At 37.5% G+C, this 23324-nt stretch overlaps 1 protein-coding gene across 4 annotated transcripts in view; it reads right to left on the reverse strand.

Moving 5' to 3' along the window:
* The window catches only part of POGZ (pogo transposable element derived with ZNF domain), a 49175-nt gene that overhangs the window by 4685 nt on the left and 21166 nt on the right, over nt 1-23324 (reverse strand). Inside the window, exons 1-12 of one of the 4 annotated variants that reach the window (XM_024572950.4) lie at nt 15648-15667; nt 15348-15523; nt 14305-14413; nt 12743-13033; nt 12444-12662; nt 10239-10345; nt 9230-9567; nt 8486-8640; nt 3901-4001; nt 3255-3401; nt 501-635; nt 234-406 (exon numbers count right to left, since the gene is read on the reverse strand). In XM_024572950.4, coding sequence (XP_024428718.1) covers nt 234-406; nt 501-635; nt 3255-3401; nt 3901-4001; nt 8486-8640; nt 9230-9567; nt 10239-10345; nt 12444-12662; nt 12743-13033; nt 14305-14413; nt 15348-15449 — 1877 coding nt within the window. In that variant the 5' untranslated portion in view covers nt 15450-15523; nt 15648-15667. Of the gene's footprint in view, nt 1-233; nt 407-500; nt 636-3254; nt 3402-3900; nt 4002-8485; nt 8641-9229; nt 9568-10238; nt 10346-12443; nt 12663-12742; nt 13034-14304; nt 14414-15347; nt 15524-15647; nt 15668-23324 lie in introns of those variants that run through there. The other 3 variants (XM_024572918.4, XM_024572928.4, XM_024572939.4) reach the window with 3 other exon arrangements.

Below are 23324 nucleotides of genomic sequence, written 5' to 3' on the forward strand. Positions count from 1 at the left end.
AGGGCACATGCCTAGATTGCACGTTCAGTCCCCAGTTGGGACACAAACAAGAAGCATCTGATTGATGTTTCCCTCTCACATCAGTGTTTCTTCCCTCTCAGCCTCCCTCCCTTTCATTCTCTCTAAAAGCATGTCCTCGAGTGATGACCAAAAAGAAGGGAGCAACCAGATTACACTGGTAGGAGGAATGGTCATGCCCACCAAGCCCCTGGCCTCTAGAAGAAGGCACTGACATTTTCCTAACAGCTCTCTTCTGGATGTTACGCTGAACAGGGGGATAAAGGAAGACTGGCAGAGGGTCGGTTGATGAGGTCAGTGGTCCTGCCTCCTGCAAGGTACTGGGAGGTGCTTCACCGGAGGCGATTGGAACAGTTCGTGGCTGCCCTCGGGAAGCCCGGATTGTCACCTGTGGATCGAGGGAAGAATCAATTAGACATCAGACACTGAAAACCTCTAGTCCTCTCCTGGATCTGTAAAGGAAATGCTGACAAACCCTTTACCTTGGTGCCTGGTTTCAAACCTTCCAGCTGCTTGGGCTTACGAAAGGTTTTATGGTGCTGAAGCTTGTGTTCAATTTTGTCCTTGGCAAAGAGAAACTGCAGCCGACATTTGTTGCAATGATAAACGTTCCTTTTCTGAAGGGGGGGAAAAAAAGAGAATCTTTTTCCTCCCTGAGGAGAAGGCAGATCAGTGCCAATCATACCATTCTTCCCATCTTTCTGTTGATAATTTCAGAGTAAGAAAATACACAACACAACAGCAAAAATCTCCCACTGAGATTCATCACCTCCCAGTCTCCAAAGAAAGGTGGACACTAAGCCAGGATGACTAGGTCTTCAAATCATCTCTTCCTGACTTGCTTTAGTAATCTGGATTGAGAGACTCAAGCTTTACTTGCTCGTACTTTATCTTTACAAGGCAGTCAGTGCTATCTACTTCTGGAAATTGTTCTTCTGTATTTTTTAAATGCAATAAAATGTACATGGTAAAAATAAATTATACTTTTTATTCTGTACACCGTCATATTTTAAGTTTGTCTTCAACTCTGATCTCCAGTACCTTTCCATAAAAACAACTTGTTACCAGTTTCTCGGGTTTCTCTCAGGGACAGTCTGTGCACATAACCATGTCATGAGCGGATACCTCTCCACTGTCACCTGCCTGCTTCTCCTTTCTCTGACAACAGAAATGACAGTACTTTTCCACACCTTGCGCTTTTTCCTCTTAAAACATCCATCTATACAGATATGCTTCCCTGTGAGTCAGACCATTTTGAGGGGTCAGACTACTGTGTATTAAAGTCCTTCAACAAAAAGGAAGCATGCCTATGATATTCTCCCCTAGGATAGAAGGCTGTATAGTCTCGGCTGAGTTGCAAGTGACCAATCTCCATGCTGCTATTTGAAAACAAATCTGTGGTGGATTTTCAGCAGTCACTACTGTGCAATGAGTGTGTGAGTCCGAGAGGTGTTTACAAGTGAGAGTGTGGGCATTCTGCACACATGTGAACATTAAGCATAGGTGCACCTATCTTGTTCTCCATTTTGTGGCCTCTATGTATCTTCACTCTCCTCTACTATCTCCTTTCTTGTAGCATTTTTCAACAAAGTCACATGTATTCCATCTTAAAAACACACACAGTAACAAATTCTCCCTTGCTACGTCTTCCCCTGGATCCACCACCCTCAGTCCTTGCCTTCCTTCCTAAGCAAACTTCTTTAAAGAAGTTGTCTCCATTTCCTTAGCTCTCATTCATTTGTCCTGCTGAAATTTGACTTCCACCTTACTAACCAACCAAATGGCTTCAGTTAAAGGTCAGCCTCTAAGTTTCTCTTTTGCTTGATAGCTTCCTGCAACATTTGATCACACCCTTTTTCTCGAAATATACTTTCTCCTTCTCCCAGGTTCCTTGACACCAAGAATCTTCTGGGTTTCCTACTAGGACAATGGTCCAGGCTTGGGGATCAGGACTTTGAGGGCCCTAAACCTTCATCTTATTCTCAGATGGGGGTGGTGGTTGGGATGACAAAGGTCTAAAATCCACCGCATTTACAGAATGATGACTATTAGGTACCTTTTCCACAACCCAGGCTTTTCTCCCAGGTCTGCACATCCAACTACCAGTTTAACAGATGACTACATGATGTCACAGATACTGCTAACTCAGAATACTCAAATTTATATCCTTTCCCCAATTTTACTTTCACCAGTAAATAGTTCCACCATTCGTTCAATTGCCTAAGACAGATTCTTAGGCACTAGTCTCAACTTGCTACTCCCTTACTACCATCCCTAAATCATAAATCTCTAAAATCATAAACATCACTTACCTTGTCAATATTTTTCAATTCTATCTTCTTTTTCTTCATTTCAAAAGCCAATAGCCACTATCGTCTCTCACCTAAACTGAAAAAGCCTTTGGCTAGTCTCCCTACATCTAGTCTTCATCTTTTTCAATCTACTCTCTTTCATGCTGCCAGTGTAATCATAACTAAAAACAAATTTGAACACATCACTCCAGGACTTAAAAACCCCTTTAATGGCTTCCCAGTGACTTATTATAATGTTGAATTGCCTTTTCATGGCTTCCAAGACTCGCCATGATCTGTTCTCTATCTGCTAACCTCCCCCTGGACTTACACTTTACAGTGAGCTTCTTTCAGTTCCCTGAACCTCCACACTCTCGCTCGGTGCCTTCAAGCACACTGTTTTACTCCACTTTGCTTGGCTCATCCTTACTCATCCCTTAAGGTCTTGAACACTTCTCTTCTTGGAAGCCTTAGGAGGTTCTCTGAATAGGTATGTGCTTTTTCTATGTTCTGTATTCCCCCAACACGACACTCTTCATGCTTTATCGTACTGTGTAGTTGTCTTGTCTGCCAGTAAATCTCTTAGCACCTAAGCCTAGTGTAATGTATATAATCAAAATGCAGTAAACTTTGGCAAACACATGTACAAGGTCCAGCAGAAGTAATGCCTGCTTGAGTGTGGTTGGTAGGGTAATGCTATGGGTGTAATAATTTATAGTTTTAATTTGAATGTTTCACCTAAAATGTCATATGGTGTGTTAGTGTGAGTGTCAAGTTACAGAATCACATGCTCATGACTTTGTAAGGTTTTGTAATATAAAAGGGGCATTATTTGTGCCAGACCCTGTAAATTCTTCTCTATCAAAATTACTTCCCTAGCTCAGCCCTGGCCCCAGCATTCATAAATTTCAAAATAAGAAAAGGTGACTGCTTAGCGCCTGGTACCTGGTGCCTCATGTAATGCTGTTGGAATGCGTTGCCATTTTTGAAGACCTTTAGGCAGTATGGGCACAGCAGATGCCGAGTATCCTCGTGGATCATCCGAAAATGGACATCTACCTCAGAGTAGAGCGAGGAGCGATACTGACACACCTGAGTCACATAAGAGGGAAAGTTGCTCAGAGTGAGCAAACAGCTGAGGTCTCAAAAAGGAGATAGCAACAAAAATATTAAAATATGAAAACAAAATTTCTTAAATATATATATCAAATCATTCTTCTGACCTTGTAATACAGGGCTACGTTTGTGATAAATTCCGCTGTGAATTAAGATAAAAGTGGGAAAGGACAGTCTGAGAACAATTCATGTTTTTTGGATAAGAGGATGAGAGGAACAAAGTTTTCTCTGTCCATCTCCAAAGGGCAAGTTCAAGACACAGACACTCACTCAGTACATGTGTCTGTAACTTCATGTTTTTCTCCTACATGGAGAATCCTAAAAACAGGACCTGTGTTTACTATTTCTTCTGTATCTCCTCAGTGCTCCTACAACTGCATGCGTGCAGTAGGTTCTCAGCAATGGTCACGAGTGGATTCTTTGTGTTCAGCCTGAGAGCAAAACGGCTAAAGCTCTCTAGAGAAAAAGGTAATACCTGGCAAACATAAGGCATCTCTCCAGGCTTATGAGTATCCTTCATGTGCTGGAGAAACAGTGGCTCACTCTCAAATGCCCACTCACAGATCTTGCACTTGGCTGTAAGAAGAAAAGTAATCAGTAAATCCACCAGAAAATAAGACAGGTCCCGCTGACTCGTTGTGTTTTCTGAGTTCCATATCTTCATTTTCCATAGTTAGAAAATCATTTAGTCCCTTTCTTTAAAATGGTTCTGCCTTTTTATCTCTGTTGCTGATAAGAACTAACCTTGTCTCTAGCTCAGACTTCTTACCAAAGCTCCATTCTAGATTTTGAATTATCCACAAGGCCATTTTAATTGGACAGTCTACCATCAATTATAACTTAAAGCAGCAGCATCCTGCTTCCCACTGTTTTCATTCTCACTCCCCCACCTCTTCCTAAACTCAAAACTTGGGCACTATCTCTGAATCCATAGCCCTGTGTTCTGTCACCATTATTTCAAAATGCATCTAGGAAGTGTCACTTCTCCAATCTCACAGGCAAAATCTTGACAGAAGCCCACACAATTTCCTTCTGCTAATCAGGTGAATTCGAACTCCTTCTATTTTGCCAACACATACAATATCTATTTTTTCCATGTCATTACCAAATCGATTCTTTCAAAATACTGCATTACTTCATTCTTTTGTTCAAGGATAGACAATGATTATCTCACATGAGTAATTTAATAAGCGTTCTTAAACGCATTGAACATCTTAAATGAATTCCAATAAGAATTTGTCCTCAACACATGGACAATATTGTTGGGGCTGGGGGGAGGATGGAAACGGGAGGGAGGTAGGGAAGGCTGGGGATTGGGCTTGGGTGGGGGGAAAAGGCAGAAAACTGTATTTGAACAACAATAAATTTTTAAAAATAAATTAATTTAAATTAAATTAAAAAAAAATGAATTTGTCCTCAAAAAACTGAGAATCATGAACAGAAGTTCTTGCCTCGTTACAGTACTGTTATGACAGTACTAACAAACTTGAGATAGCAATTTTAAAACTGCCCGTTTTGTCGATTGCAGCCTGTAAGGTTATAATTCTGAATTTTTGGTAAAAATTTTAATTGCTCCATATTTTGAATTATAGAAGCAAAACATTGGTGGTTATTTATATTTTTCTTATTGCCACTGAAATTATTTTCACGTTTTTGCAAGTATAGAAACTATAAATTTGAAGATTGAAGCATTTACTGGACAATGTCCAACCCTGGCCCCCACCCATACCCCCCAAAAAGATGAGTGAGGTTAATTCTTTAAAGTAAAACAAACATGCAGAAAAGCCCAGGGTTTTTTCCTCTGAGATCCAGGAAAGAGGTCTCAGGAAATCCAAGTATCCTCTGAAATTATTTGCAAAAGAAGAAAACTGTCTATTTTTCTAGAAAGAGGATTCGCAAGTTTTGTGTTTATTCTCAAACGGGTCTGCAACCCATATAGAACCACTGCCTGAAGGTACATTAGGTGCTATAGGGACACATACATACAAAAATAAAATACTCTGCACTTAGAGGAAGGAGGAAAAGCTGTAAGCTATATAAGCTGAATCTTGAAAGAAGAATGGGAGTTCGCAGGCAGAAGAGCCAAGAGAAGAACAGGAGCAAAGACATGGAGGTAGAGAAGTGCATGACACGTCTGGGAAAAATTTACTAGGGGCATGACAATATTTTCTCGTTTTGTCCGCCTTACCTCTTAATTCCATTCGTTCAACTTCGTTAGTTTTTTCTTTTCTAGAAAAACTTGAAGCATTGGTGTTTTGCAACCTTTTGTCCAACCCTTTCTTACTCTTTATGCTTTCCCAGAGCAATCTCATTCAACCTTGAAGGTTTTTCCTACAACCTACATATCAGCTCTATTGTTACGGCTGTCACACAACATGCAAAATAATAATATCAAGCAATTTTTAATCATAAATACCAAGCTAAGATTTATATGTATTATCTTATATCAAGAAAATCAGTGAGGTAGGAACCTAAGACATCAGTGGATTTAAGAGATCTCTAGTAACCTTTCACATCTGTTCGACGGGAAGAAGCTGGTATGGAAAATATTCAAGAGGGAGAACTGATTTTCCAAAGTGACTATCCTAACACTGTACCTCCCCAGCAGCATTAACCTTACCATCTTAACACCTAACCAGTCTCTTACCTCGAGAGAATAAGTATTAATTACTAACTGCGTCTGCCTCCTATTTTCCAAATTATGGAAGGATAGATCTCCTTATGCCTTTCTAAGGCTCATCCAACCTCATCATTCCATGTATTGCAAGATTTCATCAAGTAATTAAGTCTTTTTTTCCATACAGCATCCTCCCAACACCTGAACTTGGTTATTAAGACCCCTGAAGCATTCCCTCCTCAACCCTACCTCTTCTTCCTCAGTTTACTGCCCTTGAACATTATGAAGAAAAGCACAATGCTATTAAGATTACATTGTCACTCTAATTAAATATATTTCATCCATTGATGTTTTGGGGACAATTCAGGAAATCTGAAAAAGGACTAGATATTAGAGATTAATTTATGATTAAATTTGTCAGGTCTTGACAAAGGAACTCTGGTTATTTAGAGAAAAATGTCACTTTTAGAGACATATACTGAAGTATGTAGGAACAAAATATAATTATATCTATAATTTAATTAAAAAACACCAGAAAGTAAAAGTGAAATATTTTTTTCCTAAGTCAGGGGTAACAGAGTAGTAATCCAACAGAAAAAGACCAATGAGTTTCTGTATTGTTTCCTCTTTCCATAAAGGAAAAACTTCTGCTTATCTTTCCTATGCACAGTCCATACATACACAAATGGACTAACAAAAACCCACTGACCAGATTCTGTATAAAAATGAGTGAGATATTTTCACTGGAGGTGCAAATGAGTTTTCCAAGCTTCCTATCACTGACAGTGAGGAATTTGGGGTCCTAATCTAGACCAAAATGGCTACTCTGCCACTACAGCATAGTGATATGATGGTTGATTTCAATATCCACTCTACTCGCAAATGATTAAAGTTTCATTGTCCAATATGGTAACCACCAGTGACATGTGGCTTGTGGACATCTGAAATGTGGTAAGCCCAAACTGAGATTTGCTGTGAGTGTAATATATATACCAGAATTTTTTAAAATCTGTTTTTCACTTTAAAAAATTTAAATAGATTTGGTATACAATATTAGTTTCAGGTGTACAATATAGTGATTCAACAGTTATGTATCTTACAATGTCATCACCACACTAAGTCTAGCAATCTTCTGTCACCATGCAGTTATCACAATATTAAAAATCTTTTTTATGGGAAAAAAGTTAAATATCTCATTAATTTAAAAATTGTGAATACGTGCTCCAGTAACTACATTTTGCATAGGAGTTAAATATACTATTAAAATTAATTTCAGCTTTCTAAAACTTCATTTTAAATAACTACTAAAAAATTTAAATTACATGTTTAGCTCACTTTCTAGCTCATTTTCTTCTTTGAACAGTACTAGTCTAAGCCACTCATGCAATCCCATTCCCCATGCAAATATGACCAAGGCCAAGGAGGTATAAAGGGAAAGCAATTCTGCCTTGTAAGAAACAAATTCAGAAAAGACACAGGAAAGTACGGCCTCTTCTTCATCTGCATGACTTTGTGTCTGAACGTAACGCCTGAGACTAACACAGCCAGAGACCAGAGAAATGTTGAGAAGCAATACGCTCAAGTTCTGGGCTTGAAGCCCTCTCAATTAAATGACAGAATAGATGCCATTATTATTTAATTACTTTAGTTGAGGTTTTTAATTTGCAGCAAAAGCATCAAAATCATATGCAGATTTCTGGTCTTTACGCCTCTGGTCATATTTTTTTCCGTCACCTAAAAACTTTTCTTAGTACTTTACCATCAATCTAAATCCTTCTTGTATTTAAAGACCCTAAAAACTTAAACATGACTTTCTGTGAAATCTCGCAAAAACCTTACTCCTTCTCTGAACTATTTCACCTGCTCTTGGTGAAACATACAACACTTATGTTTATAATAAATGTGCTGGGTTGTTCTCACATTTTCCTATATTTACGTAACTTTTGTGTCTTCAGCAAAACTAGAAATCTCTTGAAGGACACAGGATATATTCTAGAAGACTGGGCTCAAAGTCTCACAATGTCACCTTACTGAGGTGTATGGTCTTAAGTAAATGACTTAATTTTTTAAAAGCACTGTCTCAATTGTAAGGTACTTTATAATAAATATTGTCTTCTATCCAACATAAAACCTATCAGGGGGCTAATTAAAATGATAGTTCAAATATAGATGCTCCTTCTATAAAAGGATCTAGGTGATAAATCCACTGTATGTATCTCCTGAACCAAATTCAGGATCTAGCACTGAACTCAATTCATGCTGAACAGAACATAAGTCAGGCTTAAAAGAAAATAGGGCAAGTGAAGTAAGGAACTGACTTATGAATACACAAACAACTTCCTCTACACTGTTACCCACATATAAATACAACCAGCACCCCCTAGTGCCATTCAATGATAAAGAGCTAAGTACATCCTTCGAGTTGAAGAGTTTCCAAACTTACTAGTTGATTCATAGGGACTATGAACATTTTCCAAGTGGCACTGGAGCTGGAAGGGAGTGGAAAACTGGCGATAACAGTGTTGGCAGATAGTATGACCATCCACTTCACCGTTCTGCTGATCAAGTTCTACGTGGTGTTTCATATGGTTCATGAATCTGTAGTATAGCACAAAGGGAAAGTAGAGACAACATACAGAAAAATCAGTAGCCTTGGAGACATGTAGCAGCAGAATCACAGAGCAGACATTAACTGCTCCCCTCCCTCCACTTTCTCTTGGCGTAGAAAAAGGTTCTTCAAACTAAGACTTCTATGCAAGGAGATACACTGGTTTCCCTTACTCTATCTAGTTATATTTTATTTATTACCACAATTTCACCTTCTGTAGTACTATCTATTGATTTAATGGTAATCTTTAGCAAGACTGGATAATAGGACCATTTCTCCAAAGAAAAAATCTTAAACATAAGAAAATTTCAGTCTTGTCTTGTCTAAGGTAACCTTCAAGGGTCTTTAACACTTACCAAATGCACTGGCTGCTGTGGCTCAGTGGATTGAGTGCTGGCCTGCGAACCGAATGGTCGCAGGTTTGATTCTCAGTCTAGGGCACATGCCTGGGTTGTGGGTCAGGTCCCCAGTAGGGGTCACGTGAGAGGCAACCACACCCCGAAGTTTCTCTCCCTTTCTCCTTCCCTTTCCCTCTCTAAAAATAAATAAAATCTTTAAAAAAAAACCAAAAACACTCACCGAATGTTGTTTTTTAGCCTTTTTGTACAATGTGGGCATCGGAAAGATGTGGCAACCTTAGGAAAGTTTGTGAGTTGGGCTACTTTGCCACCATCCCGTCCATAGTAAAAGTCATCTACTAGCATAATGAGCTTGGTCTGGACAGCATCACCCACATTTTCATTTGGCTCTGTTACTTTGGTAGGTGGTGATAAAGCAGGAATTGGTGTTGAAGAGGGTGTGGAAGCAACAGGAACTGTTTTCTCAGGCGATGAGGGCTTTGCTGCTGATGGGACACTGGGTTCTGAATCCAGAGACTTTCCTTTCTTCTGGTATTCAACCATTTCTGGACAACAGTACTATAAAGAAAGAAAACATCTGGTCATTCTGGTTATCCTAGGGGCTCGGGTATGCTAACCCCTCAATTTCTTTGGTTCTAGGTGGTTTCATCCAGCTTTCACCCTCCAGTTTTCTATAGCATTTCCAAGTGTCTCTCTTTTTCTAGTGTATATGTATTTACAGCCACATGTCACTCCAAACACCATTACCTTGTACTTCTCCTTCCTGCTTTATAGCTACTTTAACCACTCACTAGCATAACTTGGTTCTGAGCCCCCCAGCAGCAAAAAGTTCCAATCTTTGCATCTGGACAAATACCAAAAAAACACCAGGGTTAGAAGTGGGAACTGGTTAATAACTCCTCTGATTCATTAATGACACATAAGCAGAATATGAACTGAAGCCAACTTGGTTTGAGTTCAGGTTGTCTAAACTGTCCTGTGCTGTTTCAAAATCTACCACAACAAAGGAGTTAAAGTTGCACAGGTTCTGATCTATTTGAGAATCTTTAAATATATCCTATGACCTTCCTCAGGATGTAACTAGTCTAAAACAGTCCAAATGACAAAGCAACACTTTAAAAAGCTTCCAAGTCATTTCAGAATCCCTGCTTCACAAGCTTCCAATATAACAGGAATTATACAGTGGTAGTTATTTAAACTGGATCCCCATCATACATGATATCACTTACACACATATGACCTCTCAAAGCTTCAGTTACACGGAATTGAGCGTTACACCGTGGACATATTTTCCGGCCACCATCTTGGAGATCAAACACAGGAATGGAAGAGGTCACTGGAAGAAGTGAGAAGCATTGGTAAGATTAATAAGATGATACTGGATATTATTATTGGCCTTATGGAAGAAGGTTACACACTCTGAGGGATATATCAAGGCTGGTAGGCAAGCACGAGAGATCATTATGAAGGACATTCCTTTTACCATTCTTCTTCTTACTCTAGGCCAAGGGTTAGCAAATTATGACTCGTAGACCAAATCCAGCCAGCTGCCAGTTTCTGTTTGGTCCATGAGCTAAGAATGGCTTTTACTTTTCGTCTTCGATTATGGTAAAATACATATAACACACTATTTCTTAACCAATTTTAAGTGTACAAGTACATTCATAATGTTGTGCAAGCAATCTCCAGAAGTCTTTTCATCTTGGAATAATGAAACTCTATACCCATTAAACAACTCTCCATTTCCCATTCGTCCTAGTCCCTAGCAAACATCATTCTCTACTTTGTCTCTGTGAATCTGACTGCTCTAGGTACCTAGCGTAAGTAGAATAATACAGTATTTGTCCTTTCGTTATTGGCTCACTTAACATCATGTCCTCACGGTTCATGAATATTGTAGTATGTGTCAGAACTTCCTTCCTTTGAAAAGCTGAACAATATACCATTACATGTATATACCACACATTTTGTGTATTCATTCATAGGTTGATGGACATTTGAGATGCTTCCACTTCTTGGCTATTATGAATAATAAGATGGGGGTACAAATGTTGGGTCCATCCATGCTTTCAATTCTTTTAGGTGTATACCCAGAAGTGGAACTGCTAGATCATATGGTAATTTTAGGTTTTATTTTTTTGTAGTAAAAATATCATGCTATTTTACATTCCCACCAGCAATGCACAATGGTTTCCAATTTTTCCACATCTTCACCAACACTTGTTAATTTTGTTTTTTGGGTAACAGTCATCCTAATGGGTGTGAAGTGGTATCTCATTGTGGTTTTCATTTATATTTCTCTAATTATTAGTGATGTTTAGTGTTGCTTCAGGGTTCAATGGCCATCTGCGTGGTATATCTTCTTTGAAGAAAGGTCTAATCAACACCTTTGTCCATTTTTAAATTGGGTTGTTTGTTCCTTTGTTGTTGAGTTGTAGAAGTTCTTTATATATTCTGAATATTAACCCCTTATCAGATACTTGATTTGCAAATATTTTCTCCTATTCAGTAGCTTGCCTTTTTGGTGTTGATGGCATCCTTTGTTGCCCTAAGCACTTTAGTTTTGATGGAGTCTTACTTATCTACTTTTTCTTTTGTTGCTTGTGTTTTTGGTGTCATATGCAAGAAATCATTGCCAAATCCAACATCTTGAAGATTTCCCCCTGTGTTTTCTTCTAAAAGTTTTATAGTTTTAGCTCTATGTTTAGGTCTTTTATTTACTGAGTTAATTTTTATATATGGTAAGGGTCCAACTTCTTTTTTTTTTGCTCGTAGACATTCGTTTTTCCCAACACCATTTGTTGCAGGTTTTTACATTTTTACATGGTTGAAATAAAAGCAAAAGATGAATAAGATCTTTGGGTACATGAAAATTATATGAAATTCAAAAATGAGAGTCCATAAATAGTTCTGGTGGAGCACAGTCACGCTCATTCATTTACATACTGTCTGTGGCTGCTTTTGCACCACCATGGGAGAGTTCAGTAGTTGTAATATAGACCATATTGTGCATAAGGCCTAGTATATTTACTATCTGGTCTCTTGTAAAAAAGGACTGCTGACCTCTGATCTAGACCCTTGAAAACCCTCATGATCATATCCTTCTGTACGTGAAAACCTCTGTACCAAGTCCTCACTTTAAAACCTTGTTCAGAAATCCATCTCCTCCATGAAGCCATCTTTTGATTGTACCACCTATACATGATCAATCCGTCTCACTAGTCTGTAAAGTATCATCACAAAATTCTTTGTCGATGATTCAGTTATACTTTTGACAAGTGGCTATCCCCTTTACTATACTGAGGCTTCTGCGAGAACAGACTGTAGCAACTATATTCTATTTTATTTCTCTACTTCATAGTATAGAATTCTGATACAACATATATTAATGTTTTTGAATGATTGGCTGCTCAGAGTCCTTCAGGTTATTGTACCTTTCATTGAAGACTCAGGTCCGCTGGTTCTCTGAGAGCCATGGGAAGAGCTGTTGTTGGATACCACCACTGGCCCGGGACTCTGGCCCAGGGAAGGGATGGTGTTAAGGGTATTCACCAGTTTGGCCACTTCATTGCTATTTTCACCTGTAACCCCAGGTCGCTTCACAGTGACAAAGCTGGTAATGCTCACTGCAGGTGGAGAGGGGAAGGAGGGAGCTATGTTGGCCAAGTGATAATCATCTGTTCTCCACCCACCACCCCGTCCCGCTCTGCCAGCTCCTCTTCCCAAGTCTCACCTAGCTTGGGATTTGAGGTCTGGTTGGCTTGGCCCGGAGGCTGAACAGCTAGTTGTCCCAAGGAGGTCGGCTGTGTGGTGGTGGGAGTAGTGGAAGTGCTGGGGGTGGACTTGGTCTGCTGGGACTGGGATTGTGGGACAGTGCTTCGGATGGTGAGAGTGGCTGGGATGACGGTGGTGAAGGTGTTGGTGGTGGGCCGCACAGGCATTGTGGAGCCTGGCCTCACTGGGGTCATCTGAGAGAACACCTGTGGGACTCCAACTGTTGGCTTAACAAACTGAGTACCTGGGGCTTCAGAAGAAAGACAAAGAAAAGTACCAAATCTCAGTCAATAAGCTCACCTATAATAAATACACTGCCCCTATCTTTACTGAAAATACTGAAATAGGAAGAGATTATTTCCCCAAACTGATTGGTGACCATCATAGGTTACCAAGAATAGCATAGATTCTAATATCTAAGAAAGTAATAGGCATGCAAGCTGATCAAAGAAATCAACCTAAATAATTAGCCCATAAAACATTAAACTGAAGAAAGAAGATTCCCATCAATTCCTCCCCAAACACCTTACCACATGGCTTTTCCATTCTAAAAATATGATGAGGTGTTTGACCTTGAAAGAGAAAGGTCAAACTTGGCAGAGAAAGAATGGGTATAAAGTAGGAGGCAGTATGGGTAAATATAGGCCCAGAGGGCAGACGTGGTCCTGAAAAAAAGTAATCTTTCTCAGAATACTAAAAGAGTCTTCCATTCTTGCAAATAAACTCAAACAGAAGACTGACTGTGCCACTCCACCAGGGTGTCCCAAAGATGAGTTTCCTGGCTCAGCTATAGACAATGCCACTGACATATATTTAAGAAATATTAGAACTAGATAGGATAAGTTCAACAGACCAAAGGCCAAAAACATCCCGTGGGCTCCAAGAACAACAACAAAAACTTAAACAGGCTGCAGAGATACCCTTAACAACAACTCAACTAAGATATTCCTTTTTGGCCTGAATTATAGTTAAGTTAGCCACTAAATAAAGAACTGGGTGGGGGGGTAGACTACAAGATTTTAAAAATTATCCTGCACTTCAGTTTCTTGAAAAAAAAAAAACAAAAACTAACTAGTCATCAGCAATATTTATCCTCAAAGGGCATGCCATTTGTTTAATTAATATCCAAAAATCTATACTATAAAATTAAATCAAAATAAAGTTTATAATCTCACCATGTATATGAGTAGAATTATAAGCAATATAAAATGTGGGAGTTTGTGTTAATAATAATCCTTCGGGAGAACAAACTTCCTAACTGACTAAAACATGAGAAACACAAAATTGACTATTTAAATCCTGTTTTACTGCTTCATGAAGGGTGGTAAAAAGTAAAAAGAAAAATAAAACCACCAACCCGGCCAAAGGTTAGAAAGAGTTTTCAAAAAAAAGGGCTTAAATCAATATGATTTTTATATTTTAGATTTTCCTTAAATACACTTTTTAAATGACCTATTGAGACAGTAAAAACAAATATTCAGGATGCGAGTTTATTCCACATGGAGAGACATTTTTCCTTACCTGGGACTAGTGTAATTGGTCTAACCGTTTGGCCTTGCTGTACGTTCAGCACAATCCCAACCTGATTCATTGCATTTTGTACAGGCCGGACATTTCTTACAGGAAATCCCTGCATTAAAAAGCAAAATGATCTTTAACATGGAGATCAGCTAACACTAGTAGAGACTGCAGTAAGGCCTACATCCAAAAAATTCCCACACTCCTACCTAATGGTTCCTCTCTCTACAGTTAAGAGTTTTAAATGACTGACATGGAGAAATTTAGGAATTTTGGCTAACTTTTGAGTGACAAAATATCAAAATTCAAAAATAAGCTTTGGTACATATAAGCAAAAATTAAACCTACTTCCTGTCTTAAGAAAAATCTCAGCTTAAAAAAACTCAAGCAAAGACTGGCCCCTAAACTGCTGAAGGCATACAAGGGGGAAAAATGACATCAACAGTATTCACTAGAGTGATTCAACATACAGACAATTGTAAGATATTATTCCCGAAGTCCACTTCAAAGGCCATACATCTCTGGCACATTTCTGAGAGAAGAGTTTGTCACTCTGAAGTCACAGGCAAAGAGAAGCATTTGCCTTTACATCCCACATTCAGCATTAGGCTTTCAACTCCAATTCACATTATAGATCAAGTAAGTCATCTTTTCTTCCCTTCCAAATATGTGCCTGTATTTCACCAATTTCACACACAGATGTCCAAAAGTCAACATACCCAGTTTTAAGAAAAACAGCAAAGACCAAGAAGCCTTCAGGGCCAAGTGTTAAGGCTTCTGAATCCAAACTTTCCCACTAATTTCTGCCCAGACCTCATATCACTTAACAGCCCTCTAAGGGGTATGAAGAGGAAACTACCCAGCTGTAAACTATGTTAGGCTTTCTACAAAAGTCAGCATCAAATTACAAAACAGCAAATGAGAAAGCCAGGTCAAAAGACTGGACTTAGAATCATCTCTAGTGATACTGAAGACTAAGTTAGAGCCCCCAAAGGTTCAGTTTTTCTCTCCTCTTTACTAGTCCCAGCATTCAGAGTCCTACTCACCTGTGTAGTGATGAATATTGGTTGTGAGGCCACAGGGGAACTAGTCACATGATTGGCATTCTGCATGACCTGGACAGGCCTCAAAACTGGTTGACTAACCATTGTGCCCAGACCTGGGGCTGGATTCTGGGTCAGGATGAGCGGCTGTCCACCTTGTTGAACCAAAGAATTGCCAGCTAAAGAGTAAAAGGGAGGGGAAAAAGTGAATGCAATAGAAAACAAACACACATTTTATAAGAAACATGATCTTAGATAAGAAATGGTGTCCCAGATATGAAAATATCCAAGACTGTCACTCACCTCAGGTTTAATGTCACCAAACTCACCAAAAATTTAAGCTTCACCCAAATCTACAACTAACAGAAAAACAGGTAGGTAGGGAAGGTCCACTAACATCTCCCCTACATATCTTTACTAGGGATGTCTTAACATATTAAGACTTCTACACATCTATCACTTTGACTCATTATTTAAGTGACCACACATTATCTCCCCATACCAAATCAGCAAAACAAAGTAACATTAAGTTTCTTTTTCTTACAAAGTAACATGTTTTTCTAAAACAAACAAACAAACAAACAAACAAGAACATATTTTTACTAGGTAAAATCTATTTTGTCAGAATGTAATTTGCTGCTAACCCCCCTTAATCTTTTTACATGAGGAATATTCATGAACAAACATTAATTCAGCAAGTACGCAGCATTTAAAGAATGGCATCTCTTCTTAGTAAGTCAAATCTTAGCCCTGGCTGGTGTGGCTCAGTGGATTGAGTGCTGGTCTGCAAATCTAAGGGTTCCCGGTTCGATTCCCAGTCAGGGCACATGCCTGGGCCAGGTCCCCAGTAGGGGGTTTGTGAGAGGCAACCACACAGTGATGTTTCTCTCCCTATCTCCTTCCCTTCCCCTCTCCATAAATAAATAAATAAGAACTGAAGTCAAATCTCAGAAATGCAAAACACTCTCAACAACTACAGTCTTTTAGGTATGGGGACACAGAGCTGGATAGGCTCTCTTCTCTCCATGTCATCAAGACTGATAAAGAAAAGACTTGGTCAAAAACTAAACAACATAAAGTAAAAATGATATGACTTGAGAAGATAATTGTTCATTTGTGAATAAATACTAATAAATACCAATAAAGTAGGCTGTTGTTGAAATATTTTTAATTCTTTTTCATTTATGAGAAAAAAATGTTTTTCCTCTATGTACTGTTTGGCTAAAAAATCCTCAATACTACATTTCCTAATTTATAAATATTCCAAAACCAGACAGAAAATTTCAGGGAGCCAATACACCTAAATCAAAGGTTAAAGCAAAATCCTGCCTCAACATTTTACCTCAAATCCCCAGAATGAGTTGGACTTCTCTGAATTCTATGTTCTACTAGACAAATGGAGGCACTGCAGTTACAAAGCAAGACCAGCAGACTGGGTATATAGGTGGCTATTAATGGGCCAATATCGGCTTGTCCCATACTCTCCCAGAAATTGAGAGCCTATCAGTGGACTAGACCCTGACAGTTAGTAGGCCAGCAGACTAGTGATTATGGAGGGTGACAGATAAACAAATCATTCCAACAAGTTCTGTCTCTGCTAAGTATACTGATAAGTTATTGACTGTGTATTTTAAATTTAAATGTTTGATTAAGAAGTTAATATATATGTATACATATATATATATATACACATGTATACACATATATACACCTCTCCCTCCATTTCCCTCCTTAAACAAATAAATAATACATACACATATATACATATATAAAATGCTATAATGAATCCTATGTACCATACCAAGTTTCAACCATCAGCCAATCTTGTTTCATGTAATACCTACTACCCACTTACCAGTGCCCATACAAGTTCTAAATCATATAATTTCACCTATAAATATTTCAGTATATATCTGTAAAAGATAACTTAAGAAGAGCAAATATCAACACCATTATCACTCTAAAAAATAATAATTCTGACTATAGTTGATAACACTGTCTCATATAATTGAAATTTGCTAAGAGAAAACTTAAATGTTTTCACTCCCCTCCACCAAAAGATAAATATATGAGGTGACAGATGTATTAACTAGATAGTGTGAATCCTTTCACAGTGTATATCAAAGCACCACGATACACATTTTATATGTTGCAATTATATTTGTCAATTATACTCAATAAAGTTAAATATATAATAAGCCTTACCTCTTTTAATCTATAGGTTCCTCATCTATCTCTTTTACCCCTTTACAATTTATGGTTGAAAAACAGTGACTAAACAAAAACATGTATTTTCTATTTATTAACTTCAATGCTAGGGTAAAAGAAAATAAGTTATCTGTTATTTATCTAAGTCTAAAACTTCTTAAGATAATCACTGAACTCTACATTCCAACTAAATACAGGAAGGGAATGTTTTGCATTTATGTGAAATTAACCAGCATTTGCAAGTTTCAAAAGACAGGCAGGGTTCCCATAAAATCTGCACAAACTCTACTACTATAAAGAATGTCAGCACAAGGATTTTAGGGTCATGTTTGACTTTGGTAGACTGTCAGGACTTTTCCAAAAATATAGTGCAGACAAAAAGGTAGATTTCGCCCTGACTGGTGGCTCAGAGGATAAGGCCTTGTCCTGCAAACCAAAAGGTTGCCAGTTTAATTCCCAGTCAGGGCACATGCCTGGGTTGCTGGCCAGGTCCCCAGCTTCGGGGTGTACAAGAGGCAAGTGATGGATGTTCCTTTCACACATGAATGTTTCTCTCCCTTTCCTTCTCCCTGCCACCCCTATCTCTAAAAATAAAATTTTAAAAGTGGATTTCTAGGCCCAGATTAAATTGACAATTCAACTGAAAGCAAAAGTCAGTATATGGCAAGTCACAAAGTATACTTATTATTTTTAATAACTTTTCATGAATTATTTGAATAGATTTTAATAATTCCAACGAATTCTAATAAATTCTAACTAATGAATTTTTAAATGAGTTCTGCATTTGTATTAGTTCTTTTTTCAAATTCTGACAATTCAAAGGTCATACAAAGTTCAATTTCTAGAGGATGAAAGAGGCAATCAGAATACTAAGGCTTAAAAAAAAGCCTTATTCGACCAATCTCCTGCCTCTAAGTTTGCTCTCAATATATTAACTAGGTATCACAGCCATAAACTGATTAAATAAGGGAAGGAGATTCACAGCAACTTTTCTCAAAATATGTTCTGTTTGTTTTACAAATGTGAAGGTCTTAATTTTTCTCCTTCATTCTTGTGAAGTTTACTTACACAGCCTTAAAACCCAGAGATAAGAGGGCTAGCCCTGGCTGGTGCAGCTCAGTGGTTGAGTGCTGGCCTGCGAATCAAAAGGTCACCGGTTCGATTTCCAGTCTAGGGCACATGCCTGGGTTGTGGGCCAGATCCCCAGTAGGGGGCGCACAAGAGGCAACCACTCTCTCTTTCTCCCTCCATTTCCCTCCTTAAATAAATAAATAAATAAGGGCTAAAGTGGACTTGAAATAAGCTAAAGAGGAATTAAAAATCATAATGAGTTATGCAGAAAGAAATGTATAACATTAAATTTACATCTTTCACAGGTCAAAATTAAGCAGTGGTTTATTTCACTTCCAATGCAAACATATGATCAGTCAGAGCTATAGGAATAATTTCCAAATGCTCAGTGGTAGATTCTGAAGAACAGAGAAAAGAATAGTAAAAATGTCCCGAAATTCTATTCCCAAGACTTTCTTTGAAAAACAGAGAAGCTTTATTGAAATATAACTGACATACCATACATAAAATTTAGAGATCTTTAGTATATTCACAAAGTTTGTACAATTATTATCACTCACTATTTAATTCCAGAACAGTTCATCACCCCAAAAAGAAACTCCACCCACTGGTAGTTGTTACTCATTCTCCTCTCCCCCAGCCCTGGCAAGCACTAATCTACTTTCAGTCTCCATGGGTTTGCCTAATCTGAACATTCCATTTAAAAAACTCATACAATATGGAGCCTTTGAGTCTAATTTCTTTCACTTAGCATTGTGTTTTTCAAGTTTCATTCATGTTGTAGCATATATCACAACTTCATTTCTTTTTATGGACTAATAATATTCCATTTTATGGATATACCACCTTCTGTTTATCCACTCAACAGCTTAGACTATTTCCATTTTTTGGCTATAAAAATGTAATACTGCTATGAACATTTGTGCACAAGTATTTGTGTTGAACATGTTGTCAATTCTCCTGGGTACGTAGCTTGGAATATAACTGCTGGGTCACATTATAACTCTATGTTTAACTTTTTGAGAAACTGCAAAACTATTTTCCAAAAAGGCCGTATCACTTTACATTCTTATCAGCAATATATTACATATGAAAGTTCCAATTTCTCCATACTCTCATGAACACTTGTTATTGTCCATCTTTTTGATTACAGGCGTCCTAGTGGGTGTAAAGTGGTATCCCATTGTGGTTTTGATGTGCACTTCCCTTAATGACTAATGATGTTGAGCATCTTTTCAGGTGCTTATTTTCCATTTACATGTCTTCTTTGGAGAAATGTCTATTCAGATACTTTGCCCATTTAAAAAATTGGATTATCTGTCTTTTTATTACTAGTTCTTTAAATGTTCTAGATACAAGTCCCTTATCAGATACATTATTTGCTAAATTTTTCTCCCATTCTATGGATTGTGTTTTCACTTTCTTGATTGTGCTCTTTGAAGAATAAAAGGGTTTAATTTTTATAAAGTCCAATTTACCTAATTTTTCTGTACTTTTGCTTTTGGTGCACCATCTAAGAAACCAATGCCTAACTCAAGGTTATAACGATATATCCCTATGTTTGCTTCTAAGAGTTTTACAGTTTTAGCTCTTACATTTAGATCTTTTACCATTTACAGTTAATATTTGTATGATATAAGGTAGGAGTGGCACTTCATTTCTTCAGTATGGAAAATTATGCAGTTAGTTGTCCCAGTATCATTTATTTAAAAGGAAAAAAACCCTATTCTTTCCCTATTGTATAAAAAAAGAATTCAATTTTTTTTTTTAAAACCAACTACATACTCCATGGAATAACGGGTATTTTGGAGTATAGGACAAAATTGTGCCCCATTGCTCCTGCCCTGTCCCATTCATTCTTTTAAAATAATCTTTATCTTAATTATATTTTAACATTTAATCCATATAAAATGTTACATAAATTTAAGTTATAAAGTATAATGATAAACACCACCCAATTTAGGACTAGACCACTATAAACACTATCAGTGTGCTCCTACTCTCCCCCAACCTCTGGCTTCCCTCTCACATACACATAAATGTTTCTTAAAATCAAGAGTCAAGTAAATGCTTTTTGAGAGGGCAAGAAAAATAAGAAAAACAGCCCTGGCCAGGTGGCTCAATTGTTTGGAGCAGTGATCTATGCACCAAAAGGTTGCTGGTTCAATTCCCAGTTGAGGTGCATACTGGAGGCAACCGATCCAAGTTTCTCTCTCTAAAAAAACACAACCTCAGGTGAGGATTTATAAATAAAAAAGAGGAACAGGTAAATTATAAAAAGTCAATCGAAGCCCAAAATATTAAAATATAATTACTGAAGAAGGTGGCTGTTGGTAACCAGGAGCCAGAATGATTTTAGAACTGGTTTAAAAGGAGGGTGGGGAGCAGGAAAACAAACTAACAACTTTTTAGCTTTCTAAAGAACCTGGTACACTAAGTGAAACAATATTAAATTGCTTAAAAGTTATTCTCTTTTGCTACATTATTAATGTTAACGAGTAGACAACATACCAGTACAATTAAACTTAAGGCTCACAGGGGAACTGGGTCATTAAGAGAGAACATTTTTTATCCACTCTATTGTGATGTCTATCCCTACACTTACGCTACCATATCAAGAGTATCTCATTTTTAAAAAAGTTACAGAATTTTACGTACATACCAAAAAAAGAGAGAAAAGGCTAGACAAACTGGACCTATCAATGTGTGCTTATCTACATATGAACAGTTTTTGGAAGAATACACAGATATATGTAACTGTGGTTACTAGTTGATACCCACTTTCTTTTAACCATGAACCTAGATTAACATTTTATTTTGAATACTAGAGGTTTCTGAAATAAATAAAATAAACTTACATACACTGTACATTGAAAATTTTGCACACAGGCCCTAGGTGGGCTCAGGAATAGCGTCCACTGGAGGAGTCAAGGAGACTAGGTCATGTGATGCTTATCATGAGGCTTGGAACCCTCAGATAAAAGAAAAGTTTAGCTAAACTGACTGCTAACAGAGCTTGGACAGATTATGTTAAGAGAAACCAAGGAAAGCAGTAAATACAGTGGAAAGGCCACAAACTTTGAAGTCTAGATAATTCAAATCTAGTTTAGTCACTTACAAACTATTTGACCTTAAGCAAATAATTTAAGACTCTCTAGGCTTCAGTTTCCACATCCGTAAAAATTAGAGAATTCTCAGGATAGCAGTTCTCATCTATATATATATACGAGGGTTCCCAATGAAAAAAATTCTAAGGATTTTCCACATGATAGAAAAAGTCGTATTTTTGCCCTGGCTGGTGGCTCAATGGATTGAGCGCCAGCCTGCGAACCAAAGGGTCTCTGGTTTCATTTCCATTCAGGGGACATGGCTGGGTTGCGGGCCAGGTCCCTGGTGGGGGCACCAAGAGGCAACCACACATTGATGTTTCTCTCCCTCTCTTTCTCCCTCCCTCCCTTCCAATCTCTCTAAAAACAAATAAATAAAATATTTTTTATAGAATCATATTTTCAGTACCCAAAGACTGAAAAACTACCTATGGAAATTACAAAGATTTCAGTTTGATAACACTTAAAGTTGGCAACAATATGGGGAAAGAGCTACTGGTGGGCACTTATCTAGAGCAACCAATTAGGGCAATTTGACACTATCAAAATTTTAAATTCTTGACCCAGCAATCTCGTTTTATACTGCAGGTATGCTTATACAGTGAGCAATAATGCCTAAGAATGTTCACTACAGTAGTCTGCAATCACAAAAAATTGGGACTGTAATAAACATTCAGTAATAGGGAATTAAGTTACAAAGCATAGTGATAAAACAAACACCACCCATTTAGGTCTAGACCACTACAAATACTATCAATGTGCTCCTATCAATTCCTATATCCAAAAATAAGAACATCACATACACTTCTAATGGAAATAGAAACTGACACAACAATTCCAGATGGCCAATCCAAGAAAAAATATTGATCAAAATCCTTAAAACTGTGATGCCTTTTGATCCAACAATTTGATATTTAGTTTGTTTTCTCAGAAGTAACTAAGGATATTAGAAAATATAGAGATGTACACAATAGCTCTTTAAAAGAGCGATATTACCCTCTTACAATCTATTGTTAGTTAACTGAGCAAAGGGAAAATAGTCATAAAAAAATGTTACAGATATTTAGTAAAATGAGAAGATATTCACTATATTTTGAAGGAAAAAAAGCAGGCAAAGAGTAATACAGAGTCTGTATGGTCCATTTTTGTAAAAAGTAAATCACTACATATAACATATAGAAGTATATAAAAGTACATATATATACAGAATAGTTACAAATTGTTATATCCAGAAAATAGGATTATAGTTTAAAAGTTTTTATTTTCTGCCTACTTTTCTTACAATACATATATTATTCTTACATTAACAAAGCTACTTTATTTTTAAAGAAAATAAAATGATTAAAAATAAAGTCCTCTGCAGCAAGAACTCTATGAAGGTGCTAATTTGAATCTTGAACCATAACTTGCCAATAACTCATCTTTACCATGTATCAGAAATTAAATAAAAACCAATACTAAACAGTGTCTCTAGTCCATACATACACTAAGAACACTACTCTTTCACCATTCTTCAGGTAGACAACAACCCTATCCCATTTCCCATACCCAAGAACCAACGACCAAATGAATCTGCCAGAGAAAATACAAAATA

This window comes from Desmodus rotundus, chromosome 12 (assembly GCF_022682495.2).
Source record: "Desmodus rotundus isolate HL8 chromosome 12, HLdesRot8A.1, whole genome shotgun sequence".
NCBI lineage: Eukaryota > Metazoa > Chordata > Mammalia > Chiroptera > Phyllostomidae > Desmodus > Desmodus rotundus.